This window comes from Pituophis catenifer, unplaced genomic scaffold (genome assembly GCF_029215685.1).
Source record: "Pituophis catenifer annectens isolate HBS135680 unplaced genomic scaffold, rPitCat1.0.hap2 SCAF_2, whole genome shotgun sequence".
In the NCBI taxonomy this organism is placed as follows: domain Eukaryota; kingdom Metazoa; phylum Chordata; class Lepidosauria; order Squamata; family Colubridae; genus Pituophis; species Pituophis catenifer.
The window spans coordinates 74,001,658-74,025,876 of NW_027256882.1; the positions used below are offsets into that span (position 1 = coordinate 74,001,658).

At 36.5% G+C, this 24,219-nt stretch overlaps 1 protein-coding gene across 2 annotated transcripts in view; it reads left to right on the forward strand.

The window, feature by feature from the left end:
• The window catches only part of ERC2 (ELKS/RAB6-interacting/CAST family member 2), a 439,008-nt gene that overhangs the window by 412,303 nt on the left and 2,486 nt on the right, over positions 1 to 24,219 (forward strand). For both annotated transcript variants that reach the window (XM_070933636.1, XM_070933637.1), the window contains exon 14: positions 20,001 to 20,132. In XM_070933636.1, coding sequence (XP_070789737.1) covers positions 20,001 to 20,132 — 132 coding nt within the window. The remainder of the gene's footprint in view (positions 1 to 20,000; positions 20,133 to 24,219) is intronic.

Consider the following 24,219-nt stretch of genomic DNA (forward strand, 5'->3'; position numbering starts at 1 on the left):
AATCATTAGCGTTCACCAACCAGGAGAGACATGGATCTATTGACAGGTACTTGAGCTGACAGCATCAGGTTATTAGAGATGCCTGGTAAGATGGTTTTACCCAGTTTTCTTGAAACAGTTTGATCCTATTGGACTTGATGAAGTGGGCAGGGTCCTCAGTGCTATCAGCACAACTACTTGTCAATTAGATCCGTGTCCAGCCTAGTTGATGAAAGCCTCCAGGATGGAGACCTCTAGGTAAGTTCAGGCAGTGATAAATGTACTACTGCAAGAAAGATGTTCCTGGGACCTTACCTACCAGCACTTTGTTCAGGTAGTCTGCAGTCATGCAGGTTAAAGGCATGGATTCATCCCAGTTAACTTTACATTACCAGAAATTTCTTAAATCCTGAGATAATGACTTTTCCTCATTTACAGTTGTCTCAAGAGTTTAATATAGATTTCAGAAATTATTCTCTAGTACTCCACTCCTCTTTATTTGTGTCAAATAAGAGGAGGTTCACACCCATGCTGAAGTTATCTGCTTTGTTGCTGCTCTCACTCTACAATGTCTTTCAGAATATCTCCCATGAATGACAAGTTGTCATTTAGAAACAAAATATATAACCCTACTTTTTAGAGCCATGGTGGTGCAGTGGTTAGAATGCAGTACTGCAGTTTGGCCGTTCAAGTCTCACCGGCTCAAGGTTGACTCAACCTTCGATCCTTCTGAAGTGGGTAAAATGAGGAGCCAGGTTATTGGGAGCCATATGCTGACTGTAAACCACTGTGAAGAGATATATATGTCTAAGTGCTAAGTGCTATTGCTAGAATACCAGTAAATAGAAAGCAAATCCTAAAATCAACCTGTTGACTGTTTGGCCTAGCTTTTACTGATATTGATGCCACAAAGGTATGGGTAGAAATGTGGTTTCTGTATGCAAGAAAGCCCATTGCTGAATTATATAGATTTGTCCCAACTATTTAAAAAGTATAGAAAGCCTGAAATTAAAAACAACAATAAACCCCTCCAAAAAGCCTTATCCTTTGTTAAACAAGACACATACCATTTCCCCACTTTTATCTGTTTTCTGTGCTACATAACTTTCCATTGATCACTTTATCTTCTAGACATTTAACTTTCTGGGAATTGTCTATCTTCCTGAGTAGTCACCAAAATCCCTATTGTTGAAAAGCTTCCTTTATGAAAAATCGATGGCCTTGAATGTCATATAAAGGGCAGGTCTCATTTTTCTTTCTGAGAAAGTGTGAAAAGGAACAATAATTTATTTTAATGATTAGCAAACTTAGACTTCCCAAAACAGAAGGTTTGTATTTTGCAATACAAGCAATAGCAATAGCACTTAGACTTATATACTGCTTTACAGTGCTTCTACAGTCCTCTCTAAGCGGTTTACAGAGTCAGCATATTGCTCCCAACAATTTTACTCACCTCGGAAGGATGGAAGACTGAGGCAACCTTGAGCCTGGTGAGATTTTAACTGCCAAATTGCAGTCAGCCGGCAGTCAGCAGGAGTAGCCTGCAGTACTGCACTCTAACCACTGCATCACTGCTGCTCAATTTAGGGCCATTCCTCCCAGATCAGCTCTGGAAGATATCACAAAATTTCTGAAACAGAATTTTGGACTTGTGGATCAGGATCAGGCTTTACTAGTTTTCCTCCATTCTCTTCCAAACTGTGATCACCTGAATTGTGACTTGTCACTTGTGAATACATGTATAGAAGACTAAGTAAAGCTGATTTCCCTCCATATAGGAGGGAAGATTCAGAAGAGGAAAGGGAAGGGTAGAAGAGCCCATTTTCATTTATATCTTTTTAAAGTGCTGTGTCATTTTAAGGGCTCTCCTACTCCTATTTCCCAAAGCATGTTCATCCAACTACACTTGTGGGAAGAAGGGATTAGGGGTATCCTTACACAGAGCCACATTGTCTGCAAGCATCTGCAGGTACTTTTCTAGAGAAAGAAAGTACAAGATAAATGGATTTTCCTTCCCCTTCCTCCTTGGATACTCATCAGAATTCAGTCACTTACCCCTCTCTGAAATGACAAATAGAAGATTGTTCTATCGTTATTATCAGGAAGTTTCTTACTCTTTTTATTTGCAAAGTTTGTAACACATAATTTAAATGTGCTTTCAAATGCTTTAAATCTTCAAACAGAAAGTGGTAGGCTTTTTGTTAATATATCCACTTGAGTGATATTTGAGATTGAAATACATGTCCTGTAACATATGGATATATTAGTGATTTAGAATAATGTTGCTGAAATATCATAATTCTGTAAATGGTTAGTTTGTATTACTCTTTAGGAGCAATGCAATGTCCTTCTTTGGAAGGATTTGGTGACTTGAAGACTTCTGCTTATCCACTTATCGATGACACAGATCTCAGAGGGACTTGCTTTTGTTTGCATTGCAAATCATACTGAAGAAAGCCATAAAAATGTTGGTCTCTCTCTGATTAGAAAAAGTCTAGGATGACAGGCTGTATTTAATTATGCTTCCTTTTCCTAATGCTCTTAATTCTTTTCCTTTAAAAAAATAAAAGTATTCTTATTATGAAGGTAACTGCTGATGTCAGGAACCGAATCCTGATTCATGATGGGTGGAATTTATATTTATGGATCACCCAACATTTCAAAAATGATTGCCTAAAAGAAAATTTATTCTTTCAAATGCTACAATGTCCAGCCAAGATTAATAAAGAAGCCTATATGGACATTGTAAGAATAAATCCATGAAAAATCAAACTAATGCTAGAGTAATTGTCAATAAAATAAAATACACTTGTTAATAATTGTAATAAATTCATGTATTATTTATTTAGGAAGAAGAAACAGTATCTAGAGACATACTTCTGTCTGTATAATTTTAATGTGATATCTATTTTTTTTAAAAAAATATCACCCTTACATTAAATTCTTTATATAATAAAGTAATTGAATGAGCTGCTTTAGGGATTTCCAGGGGTCTCACCATACCCAGTTGGAATTTTAAACTTTCCATAAACATGTTTATAGAAAAGAACATGGAACTACTTTTGTCATACACATCTAAATCAGCTTTGTAGCAGTTAATTTAGGAATAAGCAAATTTTGCTTTGTTTCTATATTACTGAAATGCAAAATGATTCAATTAACATTTTTCAAAGGTCATGCAACTGGCATGGAATCATCTCCATTTTTGGCAGTTATTTATTTTTTGAAATAAAAATTTTCAATAAAAATATATGTATAAAACTGCATGCACTGAAAAAACACACAAAGCTACTTGCTGATAGACAAGCATATATTTTTCTGTATTGTATAGGTTTCCTACCTGAACAGGGGGTTGGACAGAAGTCCTCCAAGGTCACTTCCAACTCTGTTATCCATTATATAGAAATGTACACAAATAATGCTTGAGTAATGCACACACATTTTTAAAATAAAATGTGCTTTACAAATAGGGAAAAGTGGAAAGATTAAAAAGAAAATCAGGCTGATGCATCCTTTAGTCAGTTTCCAAAATAATTTGTCAACCAGCAAATTATTTGACATGCAAATTTTGTTCAGTTGTATGTTAAAGTGTACTAAACTGGAGACTAGAATGTATAGATATTGAATTTTACTAATAGAAAATCCATAAACTGTTTTCATCTGAAAATATTATTTAGATCAGAGGGAAGAACTATCTTACTGTTATATTACAAACCAAGATTTCTTTATGCAATATTCATTCTATCTTTCTTGACTTTATATCTACAGGATATAGTGAAGCATAGATTGACTTAAAACATGAGGCAATGCTATTATACCTTGTGGATTACCTCAATATAACAAATTGATTCAAAGCAATTTGTTGTGATTGGATTAATGCCAAATGGATTGATTCCATCAGAATGTGTAATGCATCACAGCAATATACTGAGGTTGAATTACCAAAAATCAAATATGTCTAAGTTTGTTTCATTCACATAATATTTGGTAGGCTATTAAGGATTGTCTGTTAGGTAGATCTTAATTCCCTCTGTATTGTGTTTCTACATGCTTCTTTAAAGGTATTTCCAAGGTTAAACACTAGTTAAAGTTCCGGAGAACAATGGCTTTTATTATGAGAAGAAAAGAAGTATAGTACATATTCCAGGTGCCAAATTATACATTGATTTCCCTTATATTTCTGAAATGCCTTCTTTAGATTGATTATGTGTCATCAAATCAGTGTTAACCCATAATGACCACAATTAATAAAAAAATCAATATTGATCTTATTTACATTGTTCGGTTGCTCATTGCCAAGTTGAGCCACCAACTGTTTCTGAAGGGCAAAAATGGGCATCACCCTCTATTAATCCCCCCACTCACTATTAAATTGGCCACTTCCAAGGCATACTTTTCATTTTATGTCACCTCCAGGGCTCCTGGATATAGTAATGCACTTAGTTTGTTGCAAGCTAATCGCAGTAATTCATTGGTTATTTTGCAGAGGCAGGAATAGCATCATGATCTCCAGTCCCATTTAGAGTTAACTTGATTCAAATACTTCTGTTTCAAATGCCAGGGAAAATAACAAAATGGTGCATCTAATTTAAATAAAAGTACAACAAAAACTAATTAGCTCAGGAAAAGAAAGAAAGATAGTACTTTTAAAAAAAGTCTGCTGGTCTTTAAACCTGCAAGAAGTTTGAAAAACCTGGGTCCAAGAATATCTTTATAAACTTAAAATATCTGGATGATTAAACCCCCACAAGGGACTACAGAAATAAATGTGCCCAGTATCTACGGTACAAGAGATTTAAATCAGCCTTGGCTGAACCTGCAGGTACAATATGTGCACATTGATGCTTCGTCTCTGTGTGTGCATGCATGTAGGGGCAGAATTTCTAAAACTGGCTCAGAATCAAGTTGGAATAAGCACAAGCAGGATAGGAGCTTAAACCATGAGACACAATTATCTCCCATGCAGACTGCTGTAGCACACTCTACATTGGGCTATAAGTCCAACATTCATTTTTCCTTCAGAAAAAAAGCTCTGGGGGTATTAGCAACTCATTCAGGCCTGCCGCAGGACTTGAGACCATGCTACTTACATTACTCCATTCTTCTTTATGAGCCTCGGTGGGTTTTAGATTCTGTGGGTGAGTCCAGAGGTGGTATTCAGCAGGTTCTGACCAGTTTTGGAGAACTGTTAGTGGAAATTTTGAGTAGTTCGGAGAACCGGTAAATACCACCTCTGACTGGCCCTGCCCCCATCTATTCTTTCCCTCCCGAGTCCAGCTGATCGGGAGGAAATGGGGATTTTGCAGTATCCTTCCACTGGAGTGGGGATGAAATGGGGATTTTGCAGTATCCTTCCACTGGAATGGGGAGGGAATGGAGATTTTATAGTATCCTTCCCCTGCCATGCCCATCAAGCCATGCCATGCCTACCAAGCCACGCTCACAGAACCGGTAGTAAAAAAAATAATTCTCACACTGGGTGAGTCCCCACCCTCAATCCCACTAACACTGGATATATTTCTTGCAATCCTTTCTTTGATTGCTATTCTTCATTTTGCCAGTGGAGCTTAAGCTAGCTCCATCCTTTTCTTCTCCCATTGATAGGCAAATGTACTTTGTCTTATTTTATTTATGCATTTTCTTTTTATTCCAGCAGACCTTTGGCAGATCAGTGAGTTGGCTGCTAAGTTAGTTTAGCTTTTAGTTGGGCAAGCAAAGTGAGTTGTCACTGCACTTACTGTTTTTACTCTTTTTAATCTTATTATAATAGCCACCTTGAGTGCCGTTCTTTGTTAGAAGTTTGGAATAAATGTTCAGCAAATACGTACAGGTCTCTTTTGTTTATTGCATGTTTATAAGCCTGTTATATTTTAAATCTGACCTTCCTCCAAGAGGTTTGAGTTAGCGTACATGCTTTGCCAAGAAAAATAACAACCAGTTCCATTTCCAAGAAGGACAAGAATCCAAGTTAGACATTCCATCCATTATATAAAACTGCTTTTTAAATTCCCCTACCATTTAGGGTGGATAGATGTCCTTCTGTTTTACTGAAATTTATTTGCATTTCTACTGTGCGTTATCTTTCAGATTCAAAGCAGAAGGTGAGATTTGCTGTCCAATAAATGTGTTCAGGATAGCACAACTGAGGAGGGAACATTGGTAGTATGAAAAGCTAAATTGAAGATTCTGCAAAACTTTACTATTCAGAAATTATTGCAATCAATCAAATCGAAACTCCACTTTTAGTTAATAAAGGCCCTTTCTTATACTTAAATCCTTGGTTTCAATATTGCATCATGTATAGGAAACATGGGGGAAACTCTACAACCCAAAATATTCTAGGTAAACTTAACCAGGGAGGTCTTATAGACCTCAATGTGACTGGAGGATACTTATAAATATGACGTATTTAAGACTCTTTAAATCATAGGCCTGTCAGCGTTTAGTCTGTTCTTTTAACCACAAGAAAAATGTAATGAAGAAAGCAGAGGGTGTCTTAGGGAATGTGTCTGAAGAGAGCAGGTTGAAAGATGACATAAATCAAATATATTGTAGCTGTGCATCAATAAAAGAGTTATTCTGAAATGTTGCAGCCAAAGTCAAAACCTTTCCAGAATCCCATGTATTAGAGTGGTTAATGTAGTTGTGGCCAAAATGTTATACTGAGGCACCATTTTCACTGAAGTAGCAGTCTGGCAGTCAACCAAGATGAGCAAGAACTGGTTTTGGACAAGCTTTAGGGACGTTTAGCTTGAGGACCACCTTTAAATATATTCATGATCACAATGATAGGCTTGAGTTAAAGTAGGCAACTCAAGAGTTAGGCTCTTGACTAACGCAATTACAATATTTTGAAAAAAATCTTTACAGTAGTGGCCAAAATTGTGGAAACCTTTTGGGAAAAGTGTATTTTCTAAAACTAGCTAATAACACCACTTTTTTTTCGAGTAGTACCATAAAATTATATATCAATGAAAAGATAATTTAATCAAGAATGTAATGCACTAACTTTTATGAAGGATTTGCTATTAGAATAGCAGTTACAGTATAAAGAATAAAAAGTGAAACGTAGAAAAAATGAGATATACAAAAATTATTACCATAGAAAAAAATGAGATATACAAAAATGATCACATGAGTTAATACTTAGCTGGGTAACCTTTAGCATGAATTACGGCCTTACAACATCTTCCCATGGAGTGAACCAAGTCTTTTAGTTCTGCGGCTATTATAATGTGAAACCAAGATTGAATGATTGCTTCTATTAACTGGGTTTTATTGCTGGGTTGCTTCTGACTAACAAGTTTCTTTAGTCGGCTCCATAGATTTTCAATTGGGTTAAGGTCTGGGCTATTCCCAGGCATTCCAGCAGTGGATTATGATTATCTTGAACCCCCCCCCAAAAAAAGTGGTGTTATTAGCCATCAAACCTCAAAAATACACTTTTGACCACTACTGTAGTTCAGGGGTGGGTTCCACTTACCTTTGCTACCGGTTCGCAATGGGAGCGCGTGTGCGCACCCATGCGCAGAAGCTTCTGCACATGCGCAGATCGTCTGTGATGACGTCTGGGCAGTTGGGCGGAGTCTCCTGCTGCCGTTACTACCAGTTTGCAAGAACTGGACCGAACTGGTAGCAACCCACTACTGCTGTAGTTTAAATGTTTTACTTTGAAAGAACTGCAGAAATATTTTTTCTCTCTCTCAACTAAGGATGCTGATGCTAGAAAGCCAAGAATCAGAGAGATGGGTTACGTTCCACCTTCAGAGTTGTACAGGTAGCCCAAAATTTCTGTTGCTAAGCGAGACATTTGTTAAGTAAGTTTTGCCCCATTTTATGAACTTTCTTGCCACGGTTGCAAAGGGAATCACTGCAGTTGTTAAGTTAGTAACATAGTGTTTAAGTAAATCTGGCTTCCCCATCGATTTTACTTGTCAGAAGGGTCACAAAGGTGAGCATGTGATCCCGGGACATTGAAACCATCATAAATATGAGTCAGTTGCCAATTGTCTGAATTTTGATCAGATGACTATGGAGCTGTTGCAACAGTTGTAAGTGTGAAAAATGGTCATAAGTCCCATTTTTCAGTGGTAATGTTGAATGGTCACTAAACAAACTGTTGTAAGTCGAGGATTCCCTATACTCTTTCACAAAGGCTCAAATTTGCATTTTCCTAAAAAGTGGCTTGAACCTCAATGCTTTCCCCTCCGTTACCAGGAAGTCCCTTTGCGACATCAGCAGCCATGGTAATTGATCCCTAAATGCATCTCAAAAGTCATCCTACCTAAGTTTGAAATCCTACCTAAATTTGAAATTTGGCTGGGACATGGGTGGAATTGGCCTTCTGGCATATCTGAATAGCATCAGGTTGCAGAAGGCTGTTCTTTTATAAAATCTTGCATCGGGATACTGGAAACAATTCAACCATTTTTAAATCTGAGGCTATTTTCAGAATGGTTATTTTTAGAAGACAAAATATTACATATTAAAGAGAAGAAAAACACAACTGCAATGCACACAATATGTGGATGTTTAGAATCATTAATTGTTTAGCAAGCTTGTTTCATGTCGAAGTATCTGATATAAATAAAAAATAGAATATGTCACTGCTGTATTAAAAGAAATCCAGTGCTTTGCTTGCAGTTGAACAAGTTAAAATTTCTAGTTAGAAAAAAAAATCAAAGATAAATGCTGTTAGTGAAATATTTACAATGATGTCAGATTTCCTCTCTGAAATAACTTGCCTGAGAGCTATAATTAAAAATTCCCCAAGGATTGTTAAGAATAACTGATGAATTTCCCAATTGTCCTTTTTCATTATTAGGATGGCCAGCCAAAAATGTAAACAGAATTGGCCAAAAACTGCTTGCAAGAATTTCAATGTAGAAGCGTTCCAGCTACTTCAATACCACAGGTGTCCATAATATATCAGCCAGAGACAATGTTAGTGTTTGGCAATCTTCACTACTCATTAGCTCGCTATTTTGTAAAAGTTTTAGGAATCAGTAAGGTGACATTGAAATCTTATGACACTGGAAGTGCATAAAAAAATAAGAAAAAACTTACTCTTTTCTTTTTTATTTCAACATTCTTTCATCAACTGTATCCAGGAAATGAATCCAAAAGTAGCAGACACACATTCTGCAGGGACCTAACTCAGCCACAGAACTATTGATTAATAGAAGTCTAAGGAAAAGCTAGCATGTGAAAGATCAGGAAATGTTGTCTTTTGGGATCTTTTCCTTTAATTCAGTTATGCTGTATGCAGTCCCAGGAAAGGAGTAATTAATAATGGAGAGCGGGAACAAATAATTGAACTCATAAGTCTTCCATGACTGCAACAAGAACCTGAAGACTATAAGAATTTGTAGTGGGGAGGGAAGCATTTTCAGTACTTTGTACAGCTCAACAGCTTTATTAGATTTAGACATGGAGAGCTTGCAGCTGGCAGGATGATCAGCAACACACCACTGTCACAATCTCTGATCATGGCTGCTCCTCTGATTTCGTAAGTCATTTGATAATACCTGGCCTGCAAGAGAAACCTCAGCCAGCATATTGAAAGCCCAGGTAAATCCCAAAAGTAGCAGGCTAGTTTAGAAGACATCACACAAATGGCCCCCATTGGCATGCAGAATGTGTGTCAGTGGTCAAGAAACAAGAATGGAGAAAGGTGGAGTAGGGCGTAAGCAGAGGCAGATGTGGGAGGATAGAGCTATGTTTCCAGTGACCTGCCAGCAACTTTTAGCAAACTGCTTTCTTTGGCTGAAGTTGACATGGTCGCATAAGAAGCGCTGAGGGAAAAATCTATTCGCTGCTCAGTCGGCTTCTGCAAGTAGACTTATGGAGCCTTTCGGTCAAACAGCAAAACGTTTTGGGATCAGTCTTGGTTCACTACTTAGGATGCTGATTTCTGAAATACAATACTGAACATCCCATTTCTAATAATTGTTAGCCAATCTTGCTTACAGTCTTTGTGGCAGCCCTGTTTCTTTATTATGTCTTCCCACATGCAAATGGATTGCAGACTTTACCTCGGTCCCATTCAATTTAGAAAGTGAAACTGGACAGTTTTTATACTCAAGTATAATTTTTCTTTGAAAGATCACCTGCATAAAAGATTACAATAATTTTCCTCATCTATGATACGATGTGAGCTACAGTGTGGTTTTTATGATTTTCTATCTGTTAATTTCGTTGAGAGATTATGATGTAATGATTCTGTTGCCGTGATTCAGATAGAAATAAGGAAAAACATATTTATAATGTGTGCTGGAATCCAAATGGTCCTATGGAATATATCAATTGTCCATCCCCTCAAATCAAGCTTGACTTCAGGTGGCTACATGGACATACATTTTTTTCTTGACAATTAGTATGGAAATTGTTACCACTGCCTTCTATATGGATTTTTTTTTTTTACTTGATATACTAATCTATAGCTTTGGGATTTTGTAGTGGTTTCCAACACCCAATTCCTAACCATTTCCTCTTATGCTTAGCTTTTTAAGATCAATCAGTATTGACTGAATACTGCCTAACTTCTTGGAGAAGTTTTCTGCAATACTTGTAAGCTCTGATTCTTACAATTCCCTCCCCCCAAAAAACCCCCACTAAAGACCCATTATTCATTTTTATTAACATCATTACAAAACAGAACCTTCTTTATCACTTTCGATAAAAATGACATTTCTCCGATCTTGCTATAAAGTATTTAGTAATAGGAAAATTATGGTTCATATTGCAGTCCATTAATCAGATGGGGAAAAAATAAAAAGCGTATCTTGTATTTCTTACATTTCAAGATTTGACAAAAAAAAGTAGTAGTGGTTATTGTTGTATATATTTTCTGTTAACTATCTTAATATAGTATAATAATAGTTCCCGGATCTGTTTTCTTAAATAGTTATTACAGAAAGTTATCTGTTCAATGAGTTATTTTTTTTCTGCAGGAAAAAAAAGCAATCTGAACATTTTATATGGCCCATGTATATTGGTCTAAAATGTTTTCAGAGTCCAGACATCTCCTTTTTCAAAGTGCTAATTATATAGCTGAGCCCCTTTCTTTGTATTTGTGTTCTTACATCCTTCCATATAATTACCACTTTTATTATTTAGAACAGAGACAAATACTTTTAGCATGAGTGCAGCCTATACATTACTGACTTCACTCTCCTACACCATCTCTCCTGTATGCTCTGCTACATTTTTTTTAAACCCCCAGAGGTCTCAGACATTTAGGAAACAGAACTCCCAAATGTGTGATGATCATAAGAGAAATGTCAATTGTCAGCATAAATTTACTCAATCACAGATGCCATGGAAATTGAAATTTGGTCGTAATAGTTTAGATAAAGGTCTTTGTGGCAGTTAAAATATCGTGCTTGCCAGTCTGTTAAGTGTCTAATAGTCCAGCTGGTGTTTGCGAAAGGACAATTACCCATCAGGATTTGAAAGAAGGAGCTGTATTATGTACTTGAAATAACCAAGCCCATTTTGTAAAACTGTACAATGACAGGTGTCAAAGTTGTTGCCATTAATTAAATGGCAATTTAATTCTAAAACCATTAAAATAAATGCACTGCCTGTCTGCTACTGTTGAAATTAGCCAACTAAAGGAGTTGACAAGGCAATTGCCAAAGTATATTTCTAAAAATCATTTCCAGCAATCTGGAAGGCTTTGATTGTGTTACTTTGGGCACATTTCATACTGAGGTAGAATGCAATTTTTAAGGGCCATTCTGATTTCTTTAGGCTCCTTGCCTTATTGTATGAACTCATTTCATACGATATGAAATTCATTCTATTTGTTTTGTCTTTCACTGAGACAGGGTAAGAAAATGCAACCATTCCAGCAGAACTGTATTTTGGAGCAGGGGTGAAATGCTCTGAAGTCTGCTACTGGTTTGCTTCGTGCATGCATGTGAACTTTGCACACATGCACCAGAACTGGTAGTAAAAAATGCTTAAAAAGTAAAAAACAAAGTTCCAACAATCAGCTGTGCAACAACAGCTGTGCCGCCTGATCGTCGGAACTTTATTTTTACTTTTTAAAGCATTTTTTTTACTACCGGTTCCAGCAAATGGGTAGTAAAAAAATGCTTAAAAAGTTAAAAAAAAAAAGTTCTGACGATCAGCTGTGCAACAATCAGCTGTGCTGCGCGATCATCGGAACTTTTTAAAAACTTTTTAAAAGCATTTTTTACTACCAGTTTGGGCGAACCGGCTGTTTCACCCTGTTTTGGAGGCATCTTTCTTATCTTTCACTTTGGGTATCTTGCAAATGCTGGAAGATGCCTTTAGTTTGAGGTTGCAGAAAAGAGACTATGCCTGGATTAGGAAAGATCTGAGCAAAGCCTGCCTTTACATTTTGCCCTGTCCCCAATCTAGGAAGGTTTATTTGGTCCACATCCACAAAAGCAGATATATGGAAGGCACATAAATACATATATAATAAATATGAACCTAATACTGTCAAGCACCAGGAAGGGTGCCACATGCCCGCACACACACAAGCGAACCGGTAATGATGGGATTTGGAACCCTACCTAAAAGCTTTATTTGCAAAAGAAGATGGTCCAATATTTTATTTTATAAATAATCCCTAACTATCTTGTAAACATATTATGAAAAAAGCTCAAGCTTTGGCATTCTCAAAAATTAACAAATTTCTGCAATTGCTAGATGACAAAAAGGATTTTATTCTTTGTATTATGCTTTACTGCAGTCTTAACATAATAAGGGAAAAGATAATTTTCCAGGATTATATAGATATAATCTCTGCCCATTTACAAATGAAATGACCGTCGCCCTGTATAAACATACTTCTTGCTGCAGTTTTTATGAATACAAATACTTCTATTATTCATGCAAATACTTCCCTATACTTTATCACTGCTTCAGTATTCTAGAAAAGAAATCACACCCTTATTGATAATGAAAGCAGAAAAAAAATACAAATTGAAAACCAAAATGTGAAATGTCATGGCTATTTTTAGCATAGCTGATCTCAGTATACATTAAATTTAAGTTTCTTGTCATTTGTGCTCCATTGGATACTGGATTTTCTTTGAACTTGGATTTCCATTTCAGATTACAGAAAGAATAGAACTCCTGAATTCCTTGTGTAGATCCTTTTACGGCTTGAAAGTGAAATTACCAACTTGCCCACCTAATCCAGGCCACAGCTACTTTAAATGCAACCCGTGTCATTTGTATATCTAAATCAGAGGTGTCAAACTTGATTTCATTGAGGGCCACATCAGGGTTGTGTTTGACCTCGTGTATGTGTGGGGTGTGGCCTGCGCATGGCCAGCTCAACATCACTCATGTTGGGGGTGCCTGGTGGACCAAGCGCTCTGCCAGCAAAACTGGAGCTCGGGAGGGCTGCACGCGGCCCTGCTGAGCCCCATTTTCACAGTTGCAGGAGGCTGTCACAGTCTAAAAACAGAGTGGCAGAGACACTGAGGGCCGGTCCTTCATTGTTTCCAGGGCAGCCCCTGGGACAGATTTAAGCATCCTGTAGGCCAGATGCGGCCCATGGGCCTTGTGTTTAACACCACTGATCTAGACAATGGTTTTGCCTTCTTGCTACATAGAAAAAAAACCACTCCCCTCCTTTTATGCCAATAGAGGTGTCTTTCTCACCAGTATAATTGCCACACAAAGGGGATTTTTCATTAATATAAGCAACTAAAAGTGAAAAGAAAAAAAAATATTAAGTGTTGTGCCACCCATCTCACTGACACAGTATCTCTGAACAGCTTACAATAGAATGACAAGTTAAAAAAAAAGGCAATACAAGACAATTAAAATTAGGAGAGTTAAATAGGAATGCTAAAACCCAAAATGATTGGTGGTCTGGGGGTGGGGAACTTCTCTACCCATCAGCCACCTCCAACACAGCACGCCTCTGTCAGGGCCCCAGGCCAAGCAACAGAGCCAAGTTTTCAGACTCTTCTGTAAGGCAACAGTGAGAGAAGAAGAAGGGAAAAAATTAAGGCGTGTTTGTGTATAGGAAGGATAAGACCTTGGATATGAGTAACTAGTTGGACTTGTTTCCTTATCTGTTTTCTATATGTAAGAACAGAATGAAATAATAAATGTATAAAAATGAAGAAAGAAATAATGTTGGCTTGGGTTAATATCAAGATCATTGGCATCTCTGCCTCTCCCTTAGAGGAGGGATTTGGCCATACTCACAACCAGCAGGCAGCCTTTGAAAAATCCTTGTGAGAAAAAGAGGTCTATAATAGGGAAAAAGGTTTGCCACCTTTATTTACAATACTGTATTTATGCAATGTATCAGTTAGGACAAGGGTGTCAAACTTGATTTCATTGAAGGCGGCATCAGGGTTGTGTTTCACCTCAGGGAGCCGAGTGGGCACAGCCACGATGGGCATGACCAGCTTGATGTCACTTGTGTCTGGGATGCCTGTGGTGGCCTGAGCAGTCAGTTTTCACTGACATTTTTGCTGGCAGAGGGCTGCAGGAGGCCATCACAACTGAAAACAGAGGTTGGGAGGGTCGCACATGGCCCTTCCAAGCTCCATTTTCGCTGGCAGAGTCACCTCTAGCCAGTCCTTCGCTGTTTCCAGGGTGGCCCCGCAGATCAGATCTAAGCACCCTGCAGGCCGGATGTGGCCCACAGGTCTTGAATTTGATACCCCTGCATTAGGATCACTTTGGAACTAAGGATACGGCTTTGAAATATGTTTGAGTAATATTTGCACATTATCACTTTTTCAGTATCTAATGGCACATCGTTGAATGGGTGCATATATTTGGCTGTATGTGTTTCTTATATATTTTCGGAGGACCCAAAGCTGAGAGACAACCTAATTAATATCACTTCACCAAAATGTTATTAGCATACTAACACAACATTTGTTGGCAGAGAGAGAAAAAACAGATTTAGATATTAAATAATATCTTCTGTCACTAATAATGTGACTTAACTGTTTTTCATATTTATATCACATGTGCCAATATTTCAGTATTAATCTGCCATAGATAATAAAAATAAGAATGTTATTAGGAAAATTGAAAAAATATGTTTCTGTGTTCCAATTCTAATCTGCATATTGCTTTTTTTTTGTTGGTTTGGTAAGCAAGTCAACTCAAGCTTTTGATTTCTTTCCATTTTATTGTTGTGAGTGATTCAGAAGGTTATATGGCTATCTCAGCTTTCCCAGAAAGAATGCAATTTTATAAATTTTTTAAGCCTACTGAACTTAACAATCTTCAATGTGGGTAACTTACTGAACTTTCAAGGCAAAAATGCTAGTTGTGGCTATCTATGATATTAGAATATCGATGTGGAATATTTTTGCAAGGATAATTGTTTCATGCTTTTGGGTTTTATGGCTGAGATTCATAGTGATGATTAGGATACTTTTCTCACATGCAACAGGATTTTGAGAAATATCCTCTCTACAAAACAAAATAAAAAAAACCTGTAGTGATATTTGCGAGGAATTCTATTCACACTGAAAGCCCCAAATTTAGGGACAGATTATTTAGACAAATACCTGAGTGAATGAAGGCAAATATACATGTCTAGGATAATGTTGAAGGATCCAATCTGGGTCAGTCACCGGGACCAGAGGTTTAGTCTTCTGAGCTTTCAGATTCGTATTGGAACCCATCCTCAGAGAACTTCTCTCTCACCAGAATGTGCTGAGAGAGAAGTTCCCTCAGGATGAGTTCCAGCATGAGTCTGAAAGCTCAGAAGAGAAAACCTCTGATCCTAGTGACCAACTCAGATTGGCTCCTGCAAATACTTGAGTACTCAAGAACATGGACTTGGAAAGGATAATTTGTTGTAGATACTGTAATAAACAACCATTGAAACAACCATTGCTCCTTTTTCTCTATACTTAGCAAAGCTGAATGGCCAACCTAGCAAACAATATATTTTAATAATTGAAGTGTGAAACTGACATGCTTTCAGCAGGCTGTAATGTATGAACAACATTTACTGTATGAAAAACGAAAAGGAGAATCTGAAACAAACTGTTTCCCATGGTTCTTATGGATCTATTTTTCATTAGCGTTCTGCAACTCTCAGGATCTTGGCCGAATCTGATAAAATACTTAAAAAAAAAAAACCATAGAACTTTTACCCCTGTTTTTGAGGTATATAGGCTGTTTTTGGGGTATATAAGGCTACTTACTCAGTGAGATTTGTTAGAAAGAAAAATGCTATGCCAGTGCCAATATTGTCCAGTTGCATGTTCTTTTGAAATTAATTACACACTGCTTTTAGCCTGTACTCTCACTCTAACTATGAACCTGCAAGAGATGGTGAAGGGCTAGACAATCACAAGTCATTCAAAAGTTATCACTTTTTTTTAATGAAGCTGTAGAGAATTTGCTTTTTGTCCTAGTAAGTACATTGTTTCATTGTTAAAATAATGAACTACTGTATTGATATTTATTATCTAATAAAATCCTTCACGCACTCCACCCCCCAATAAGTTTCTTTATTATTATTATTATTATTATTATTATTATTATTATTATTATTATTATCTTCTAGTTGTTTCAGAATCACTCCAAATTCCACTCCTGGTGACTTTCAGATTTGGGTGGATTGATAATTTTGACTAGGCTACATTATTTGGAATTAATATCTCAAAACATAATTTTTAATAAAGGCTGTGTGGATACGTTCTTAAGCAAAGATTCTGCAATAAAGTTTTCTAACTGATTTTTCACATATCTGATATTTAAAGAATATTAGCTTATTCATCAAAGACTTTTAGTTCAGACCTTTTTCTACTGGGAGCTGAACTAAACACATGACGCCTGAAGATGCCCTTCAGAGCCAAGCTTACATTACAGTATGATTTTCATTGTTTGGTTGCTAACAGGATAATTGCAGAATGTATTATCCACGGACTTGCTCCATGAAGTGATAATCCTTAAGGATCAATCTCTTTATTATAATTTGGCTCTGCTTAGTGAAATATCAGATTAAATATAGCCAGGAGAATATGTTGCCAAGGAGGAATTATTTATTCAAAAGCATATTTTTCCATACTATAATTGCTTATGTATCTGATCCCCTATTCCTCTTCCTATACGAGCATAGTTCCTACTGCAAGTTTGCATAAGCATTTGGTCAGATATGATTCCTAAAGGTTTTCCATAATAGGGAAATAATGTATCCCAAGACTTTTCATTCTGTGAAATATTGTTGTCACTTCCTGATCATGCAAGCGAAATACCTAATACTGAAATGCAAAAACAAAATATGAAGTTAAATTTAGAATTAAAACTGTCATCATACTTAAAGCAACTGAAATCAATTTTTACAAGCTGAAGTCCAACCGTCTTGAAGAAAAATACAGTGTTCCTGAACCATCTATCATTGAGCTTACTGAATATTAGTTAGGAAACTAATTTAAGAAGTTAAACTAATCTTGATTAACCATATTTTCCAAAATATACAAGCAAAGCGATACCAAAGTATATGTTCATAGATATATTACCAACTCAAGATTGGTAGAATGCTTAATTTTTTTTCTGTCCAATGCTAATTGGAAACAGATTCAGTTTATTCCTTCCAATGCTAACTGGAAACAATGAACTTCAACATATTTTAAAGAAATTCATGAAACAGGAAATGGTGGCAGAAAGAAATCAGTAGGTGGCACTCTTCCCTCCAGATCAATATTTTTCATCACATTGCCAAGAGACCCAGTACATGCTTATTCTCCCCACCAAGCTTTTAAACATATGGGGTCAATAAAAGTTCCATTGCTTTTTTGTTTCTCAAGTGTAGAGCCCTTGAGGTCCTGGACAAATTCCAATCTAGTTAATTAATTTCTTCCTGAAATAAAACTATACCTGGCATTATAAAGCCTTCTGACTCTTAAAAGGAATTAGTCAGGGCTGCAATATTTCACAGTATTTAATTTAAATGATTGGGAAAAAAATATATTTAGCCCATATTTTCTAGACACTTTTATTCTTCCTATTTCATCCCCTAAAATAAGACATCTGATTGTGTCACTTGGAAGCTTGAAACCACTGAAGATGCAATGTCCAAGTTAAGCATCATGAATATAAACATATATTTCTTATAAGAATGCCATAAGAGAAGCCAAAGGGTGATCTTAAATTGTGTATGTTCCTGTTATTCTAGCCAATGTGTAAGTCAGCAAAACAATGATCTTTTCTTCAGAAAGTTCTGACATAATTTGGTATTAATCAAAAGACAGGATGCAGTTACACTGCAAAAGGCTTCAGAAGGATAATTATACTGTGAAATATTTAAATATTTATTCATTTAATCAATTTATATAGATGCCCTACTCAGAGTATCACACTTGGTATTAGCTGTAGCTTTGTGTTTGCTTTGCCAATAGTTTGGATTCAGCAGGAATCAATATTAAAGGTGTTTTATTTATGTTTCAGCACTATATTAAGAATATGGCATCATTCATTCACAGTTCTTATTCCATGACAAGTTTAATCCCCAACACCTCATTACAGGAAACACTTTCAGGATTGCATATATCTTCTTGTTTAACTTGTGCATTTTTATAGGATACAGTTGAAAGGTAGGATATTTAAGGCTGTTCACTAATAAGAAAATAAACAAATAAAATGTTTTAAAAATTCAAAGAAGAAATAGGTAAGGATTAGAGTTGCTCTTTCTTAGAAAGCTGATTGCTAAAAACGTAAGATCATCTTTTCCCTTCTTCCAATTCTAGAATTTTTTGCTTTGCTTTGCTTTGCTTTATTAGACAAAGACAATTTATTTGAGAAGGCAAATCCTTGAAATCTACTAGATGTTGTGTAGATTGAAAAGGGATTTTCTCACTGTACAGTTGGGAGCTATGTTTCAGACCATATAAAAGTTTTCAGACTGTAAATCTGAAAAAAAAATTCCCCCAATAAATGCACAACTTTAGGATGTCACTCACCAGTTCATATTAAAAGAGGGTTTAAGTTTAATAAATGTGTTATATTTTTATTTTATTACCCCACACATGCTGCATGTTCTAAATTATTGGCCAGGAGGACTCATCAACTATTTAGGTGATACGTGTAGAGCTATAACACAGGTGTTAAACTGACTGCATTACGTTGCTGTCACATGATGTTTCGTGACACTTTTTCCATCCATGGAGCTGGGGTGGGTGTGGCCTGTGTGTGATGCATTCAGCCTGTGGGGTACCAGTTTGACAGCCCTGAGCTAGAAAGTTCTGATTCCCATGTTTATCTACTAGGTCGATTTGTTCTAAGTCTTTACACTGCATTTATACAATGGTGAATCTGAAATGCAATACTTTCAATAAAATAGATGTGATCCATGGCTAGCCTATGTGCATAGTTTAGAATACATGCTTTTTGAAGTATGGCTTCTTGTAAATAAACATTCTATGAAGCACATCTATCTTAATTTATGTTTTATGGCCCAGTATTAAAATTGATGGATGGATGTGAAATTTGTAGAAAAGTTTGCATCTTCAGTCCATGAAGGTTTAGGTATTTCTGTTGATTCTATGGGGTGACTGATTCCATCCATCCATCCATCCATCCATCCATCCATCCATCCATCCTCTGCCTGCCTGCCTGCCTGCCTGCCTGTCTGTCTTCTGTCTATCTTCTATCTATCTATCTCTAGCATGTTCTTACTCATTCAGTTCTTGAGGGCTGCTCTAAATGGGTTGTGGGTAATAGTTGCCTATTTTAGTTATCATGGAACAAAGTTTATTTTTCAGCTAAAAAGTCAAAAGTGTTGCTGAACATGGTCAACCAATATGCTCTTGGGATTAACAGATAATCATGACAGAGATAATTCTGAAAGTCGATTCATTGGTGGATCCATAACAAGTTATTAAGCACAAAAATGTCACCACTTGTTCTGCAATCCTTGATATCAGCTGTCACATATTTCATATAATATACTTTGTTGTAGGGAGAAATATTGGTCTCATACAGTAGAGATAGTGTCTAATGTTGTCTCTGCATTCTAGAATTTAGTGGGGTTTTTTTATTTCCTTCAGACTCAGAATAGAATGAAACTGATGGCAGACAACTATGACGATGACCATCATCACTATCACCACCATCATCACCATCACCACCACAGATCTCCTGGAAGGACACACTCCAATCATAGACCCTCTCCAGAACAGGTAAGACACTACTCTTCTTGCTTTAATTTCATCTTTACCCTCTTACCAGGGCAATTTTAAGGTAAAATAAATGTTCAAAGAAAAAAAGAAAACAATATAAGTTATCTGCTCTATGAATTGAAATGAATGGCTTTATTTGTTTCCATCACCTAGAGAAGCCATTTTCCTTTCTCTTTCCTCCTTTGATTCCCCCCCTTCCTTTTATCTCTTCCCTCTTATTTTCATAACACTTATAATAGATCTCAGTGTAACTATTAAAAATATTTTTGAATAATTGCTTTTTGATGGTAAAGAGGGGTTTGGTTGTTTAGATAGTTGATCCACACAAATATAATCTATTATTATTTTGTTTTATGAACTCAGCTTGCTAAAAACCATTAAATGAGTTGAATGTGTTGAATTCAACTTTGAATCGGTATTAACAAAAGGTTTGTCTCTTTAAGTTATGTCCTTTTATGTTAAATTAACAAAACAGTGTTATTTGTTTTTCATATTAGAAAACCTCAAAATATCAAAGATTTCTAGGATAGGTTTTTATATTATTCATAAAATGTCTAGCTTTTTCACAAATAGATAAGGAAAAAAACAGTGAGTTTGTGGGAAGAATCCAAATTCTGCAAAAAAGAGATGAAAAGATTTATCATATCCATGGCATCAGGTCACTCATGTTCATGCCGGAAGCACAAAGGCGCTTCTGGGAAGAAAGGATTAGCTGGTGACATCACCATTGGGGGGGGCACCTGTTTGGGGGCTCCTTTCATGTCCCCATTAATGTGCCCACCTAGCCGGCAGGAGCTGGAGCAAATCACAGGAGCTCGCTCGATCACACAGTAGCACTCAGGTCTCAAACGTGGGCTTGCTGATTGTCAACCCAGTGAGCCACTGTGCTCCTTGCAATCTGGTGAGGGAGAATTTTTTTTTTTTAAAAAAACACCTTGCTTTATTTGTTAGACTTTCTTCTAAGCAATTAAGGCAGTATACAACTGTATACTGCCTTAACGGTTGAAGAACTGTACCCCAAACAATGACACTGTGGGGTTAAGCTAAGTGAAGAAAGAGTGATTTTAAGGATGGCTGGGGTTTTTCTTAAACCAAAGTCTCCCAGGTCCTATCCAGCACCTTAACCACTACATCATGTTGGTTCCTTATTTTATTCCCTGCAGTCTGTTCAAAAGAAGAAAGAACCAAGTACTGAACAAAGAAAGGTGATAGGTGTTGAAAGAGAGAGATTCTTTCATGAAAAAGTCATTTCCTCATCTCGGCCAACATGAAATAAAACTTTTGTTACTGGTGCACTGAATGACTTTCCACACTTCATTCTGTAATACCCCACCCATGCTCTGAACACACTTTTCAAAGAGTTCTTGGCAAGAATTTTCTTTTTATTCATCTTTGATTATTGGTCAATGTTGATATCTCACTTTTGAACAAACAGTCCAAAGTTCCTTTAACAGAACTACAAGATGAGCTCACCATTCCATTCATCTGAGGAAGGGCTTGGTTTGGAAAATGCGTTGAACATGTTAATGGCAACTGGTCTAATTAACACTCCCCAAGCAAAATTATGAATTGAAATCCAGATAGATCCTTTTTTAAATTTTGTCAATTTAGGCTTGAAGGATTGCATGTGGAGAGTTGAGAACATTGCATATATCTTTTAAAAATGAATACAAAATGCATGTTTAAAAATGTATATAACATAAAAAATTGCTAACAAAGTGTTCATTAGAGGAAACTAGGAGGAAAGAATAATAGCTACAGCTACATAAATTGTCCTTCAGATTTCCTTGGTCCAATGCACATAAAGATAAGACAAAATATTTTTGTTTGAAGAGAAATGAATGCTGTTGAAAATAGAGATCTAATGAGGGGGTGGAGAAAATGACAAGTGGATCAGCGTAGATATAAATGCAAAGAGGGTACTGCTTAATAGGAGAATTAGATTTATTTCTAAAAAGAAAAGAATTTCAGTGTGTATTTCAGGGCTTTTTTTATTAGCTAGTTAAAAAGTGGATGAATTTTATTAGAAGTTATTAGGTGATGTTTCAGGAGGTTGTATACAGAAAGGGTAAAATGTAAATATTCTAGACTAAATTAGTCTCTTATAAGGACATATTTCCAGAATGCCTTGCTTTGCCCAAGGCAATATTTGCAAATCTTTGGGCCTTTTTATTTAATTAAAAACTGGCTACATTAACCGTTGGCGATCAAGTTGATGGCAAAAAAGTAGCTTTGAGTAAATAGTACAAGTGATACTTAAATAGTAAGAACATTGTGGAGACAAAGAGCAGAATAACAAGTGACGGAGGGAGTGCGGTATACAGCAGTATCTGATTAATGAAGGAAGTAAACAGAGATTAATTATGCCATTGGAAAAATATACAGTCAGCCAGAGCCTGACCACTAGCAAATGGAATCAAGCAAACTTCAAATTAACCATTGGTGTGCCAAATTTTAAGTATCTTTTTTTTTTTTACAGCTATTGTCAACTGATTGTACCAGTGGTGGATTGCTACCAGTTTGTCCTGGATTGGGCAAACTGGTAGCTGTGTCAGTGAGAAGCTCCGTCCCCCACCCGGATGCTTCTGCGCATATGCAGAAGCTTCTGCACATGACCAGAAGTGTTGCGCATGTGCAGAAGCATTGCGCATGCGCAGAAGCATTGCACATGCGCAGAAGCATTGCATGCACATGCATATGCGCGCCCACGAGCAAACTGGTAGCAACGGGTTTTGAAACCCACCCCTGGATTGTACCATAGTTTTATTATACTAGTCTGTGTCATACAAAAATCTCTGGACTGATTTAATCCCTAACACTGGTATAAAATCACAAAAAATTCCAGGAGATTCATAAAACCCATAGTTAGAGCCAGTAGAATAGAGTAGTTAAGATACTGGACTAGAACTGGGAAGACCCAAGCTTAGCTACTGGTGAGATTAGGTGGTCATTCTCTTGTGACACAACTTATTTCACAAGGTAGACTTTGTGGGGATAAAACGAAGTAGCCTCTCTATGTAAACTGGCTTGAGAAAAGGTGGATATAAACCAAATGAATGAGAGATTTTTTACTTCATTCTGTTAGACCTTATTGTTTCTTGTACTGTATATTGAAGATTAACACCTTCTGAGGTTTTGTTTTTAAAGGTCCTATATACGATAGAAAACTGGAGTCTTTTCAGGTCACAGTGAGTGAGAAATGAAATCCCTTGTGTGGCAATCACTGTGTTGAAAAAAGTAAATTTGTCTGCAAGTGGTAGAAAAGCTTTCACAAGCCTGGGGCCAGTAGTAACATGTCTGACAGCTCAAACCACCAGTTATAGGCAGCAGACAAGAAGACAAGAATAGGATGCCTTATTCTAGTTCCCTTACACCATGCTTTTTGGGAGAAAAAAAAATAAACACTATTTCATAAGATGAGTACATTATTTTCACTAGATTTACTTTAAGTTGAGATGTTAATTCTTTGTGCTCAAGGATATAAAAGTCATCTATTACAAGTCTGATCAGGCAAGTTTTTTTTACTGAAGAAGGAGAAGCAGAACACTTAAACTTGTAATGATTGTGTTGTAAGGCATTTTTAATTAATCTTAGGTCCTAGTAAATATTCCAGAAGTATTTTATTTTAAAAACATCTGGGCAGATTCTATATCCTATTTGTGACCAGAGACACTGAGGAGATAGGCATTTTACTGAAGTTTTCCAAAGGACAAGAAATTCTTCAGATGTTTTTAGAAAGGGAATCTTTCTTTCTGTCCTAACATAACATCTAAATTTATTTGTTTTCTACTCTGTCCTGCTCAGCAAGGGAGCTGCCTCTAGATGACCTTAGCTGATCTCAGAAAGCTAAACAGGGTTGGACTTGATTATTGTTTGGATAGGTAAACATCAAGACATATCAGTGCTCATTAGGAAGTATATTTAGTATTATTAGGAATATAGTATTTATTACTATACTATTTGCTACGCTACGCTACGCTATGCTAATAATATAAGGCTCAGCAGTTAAAGATACTTGTCAGCCTGGGTTTGAGACCCAAATGCTGCACAATGGTGTGAGCTCCCATTACTTGCCCCAGCTCCTGCC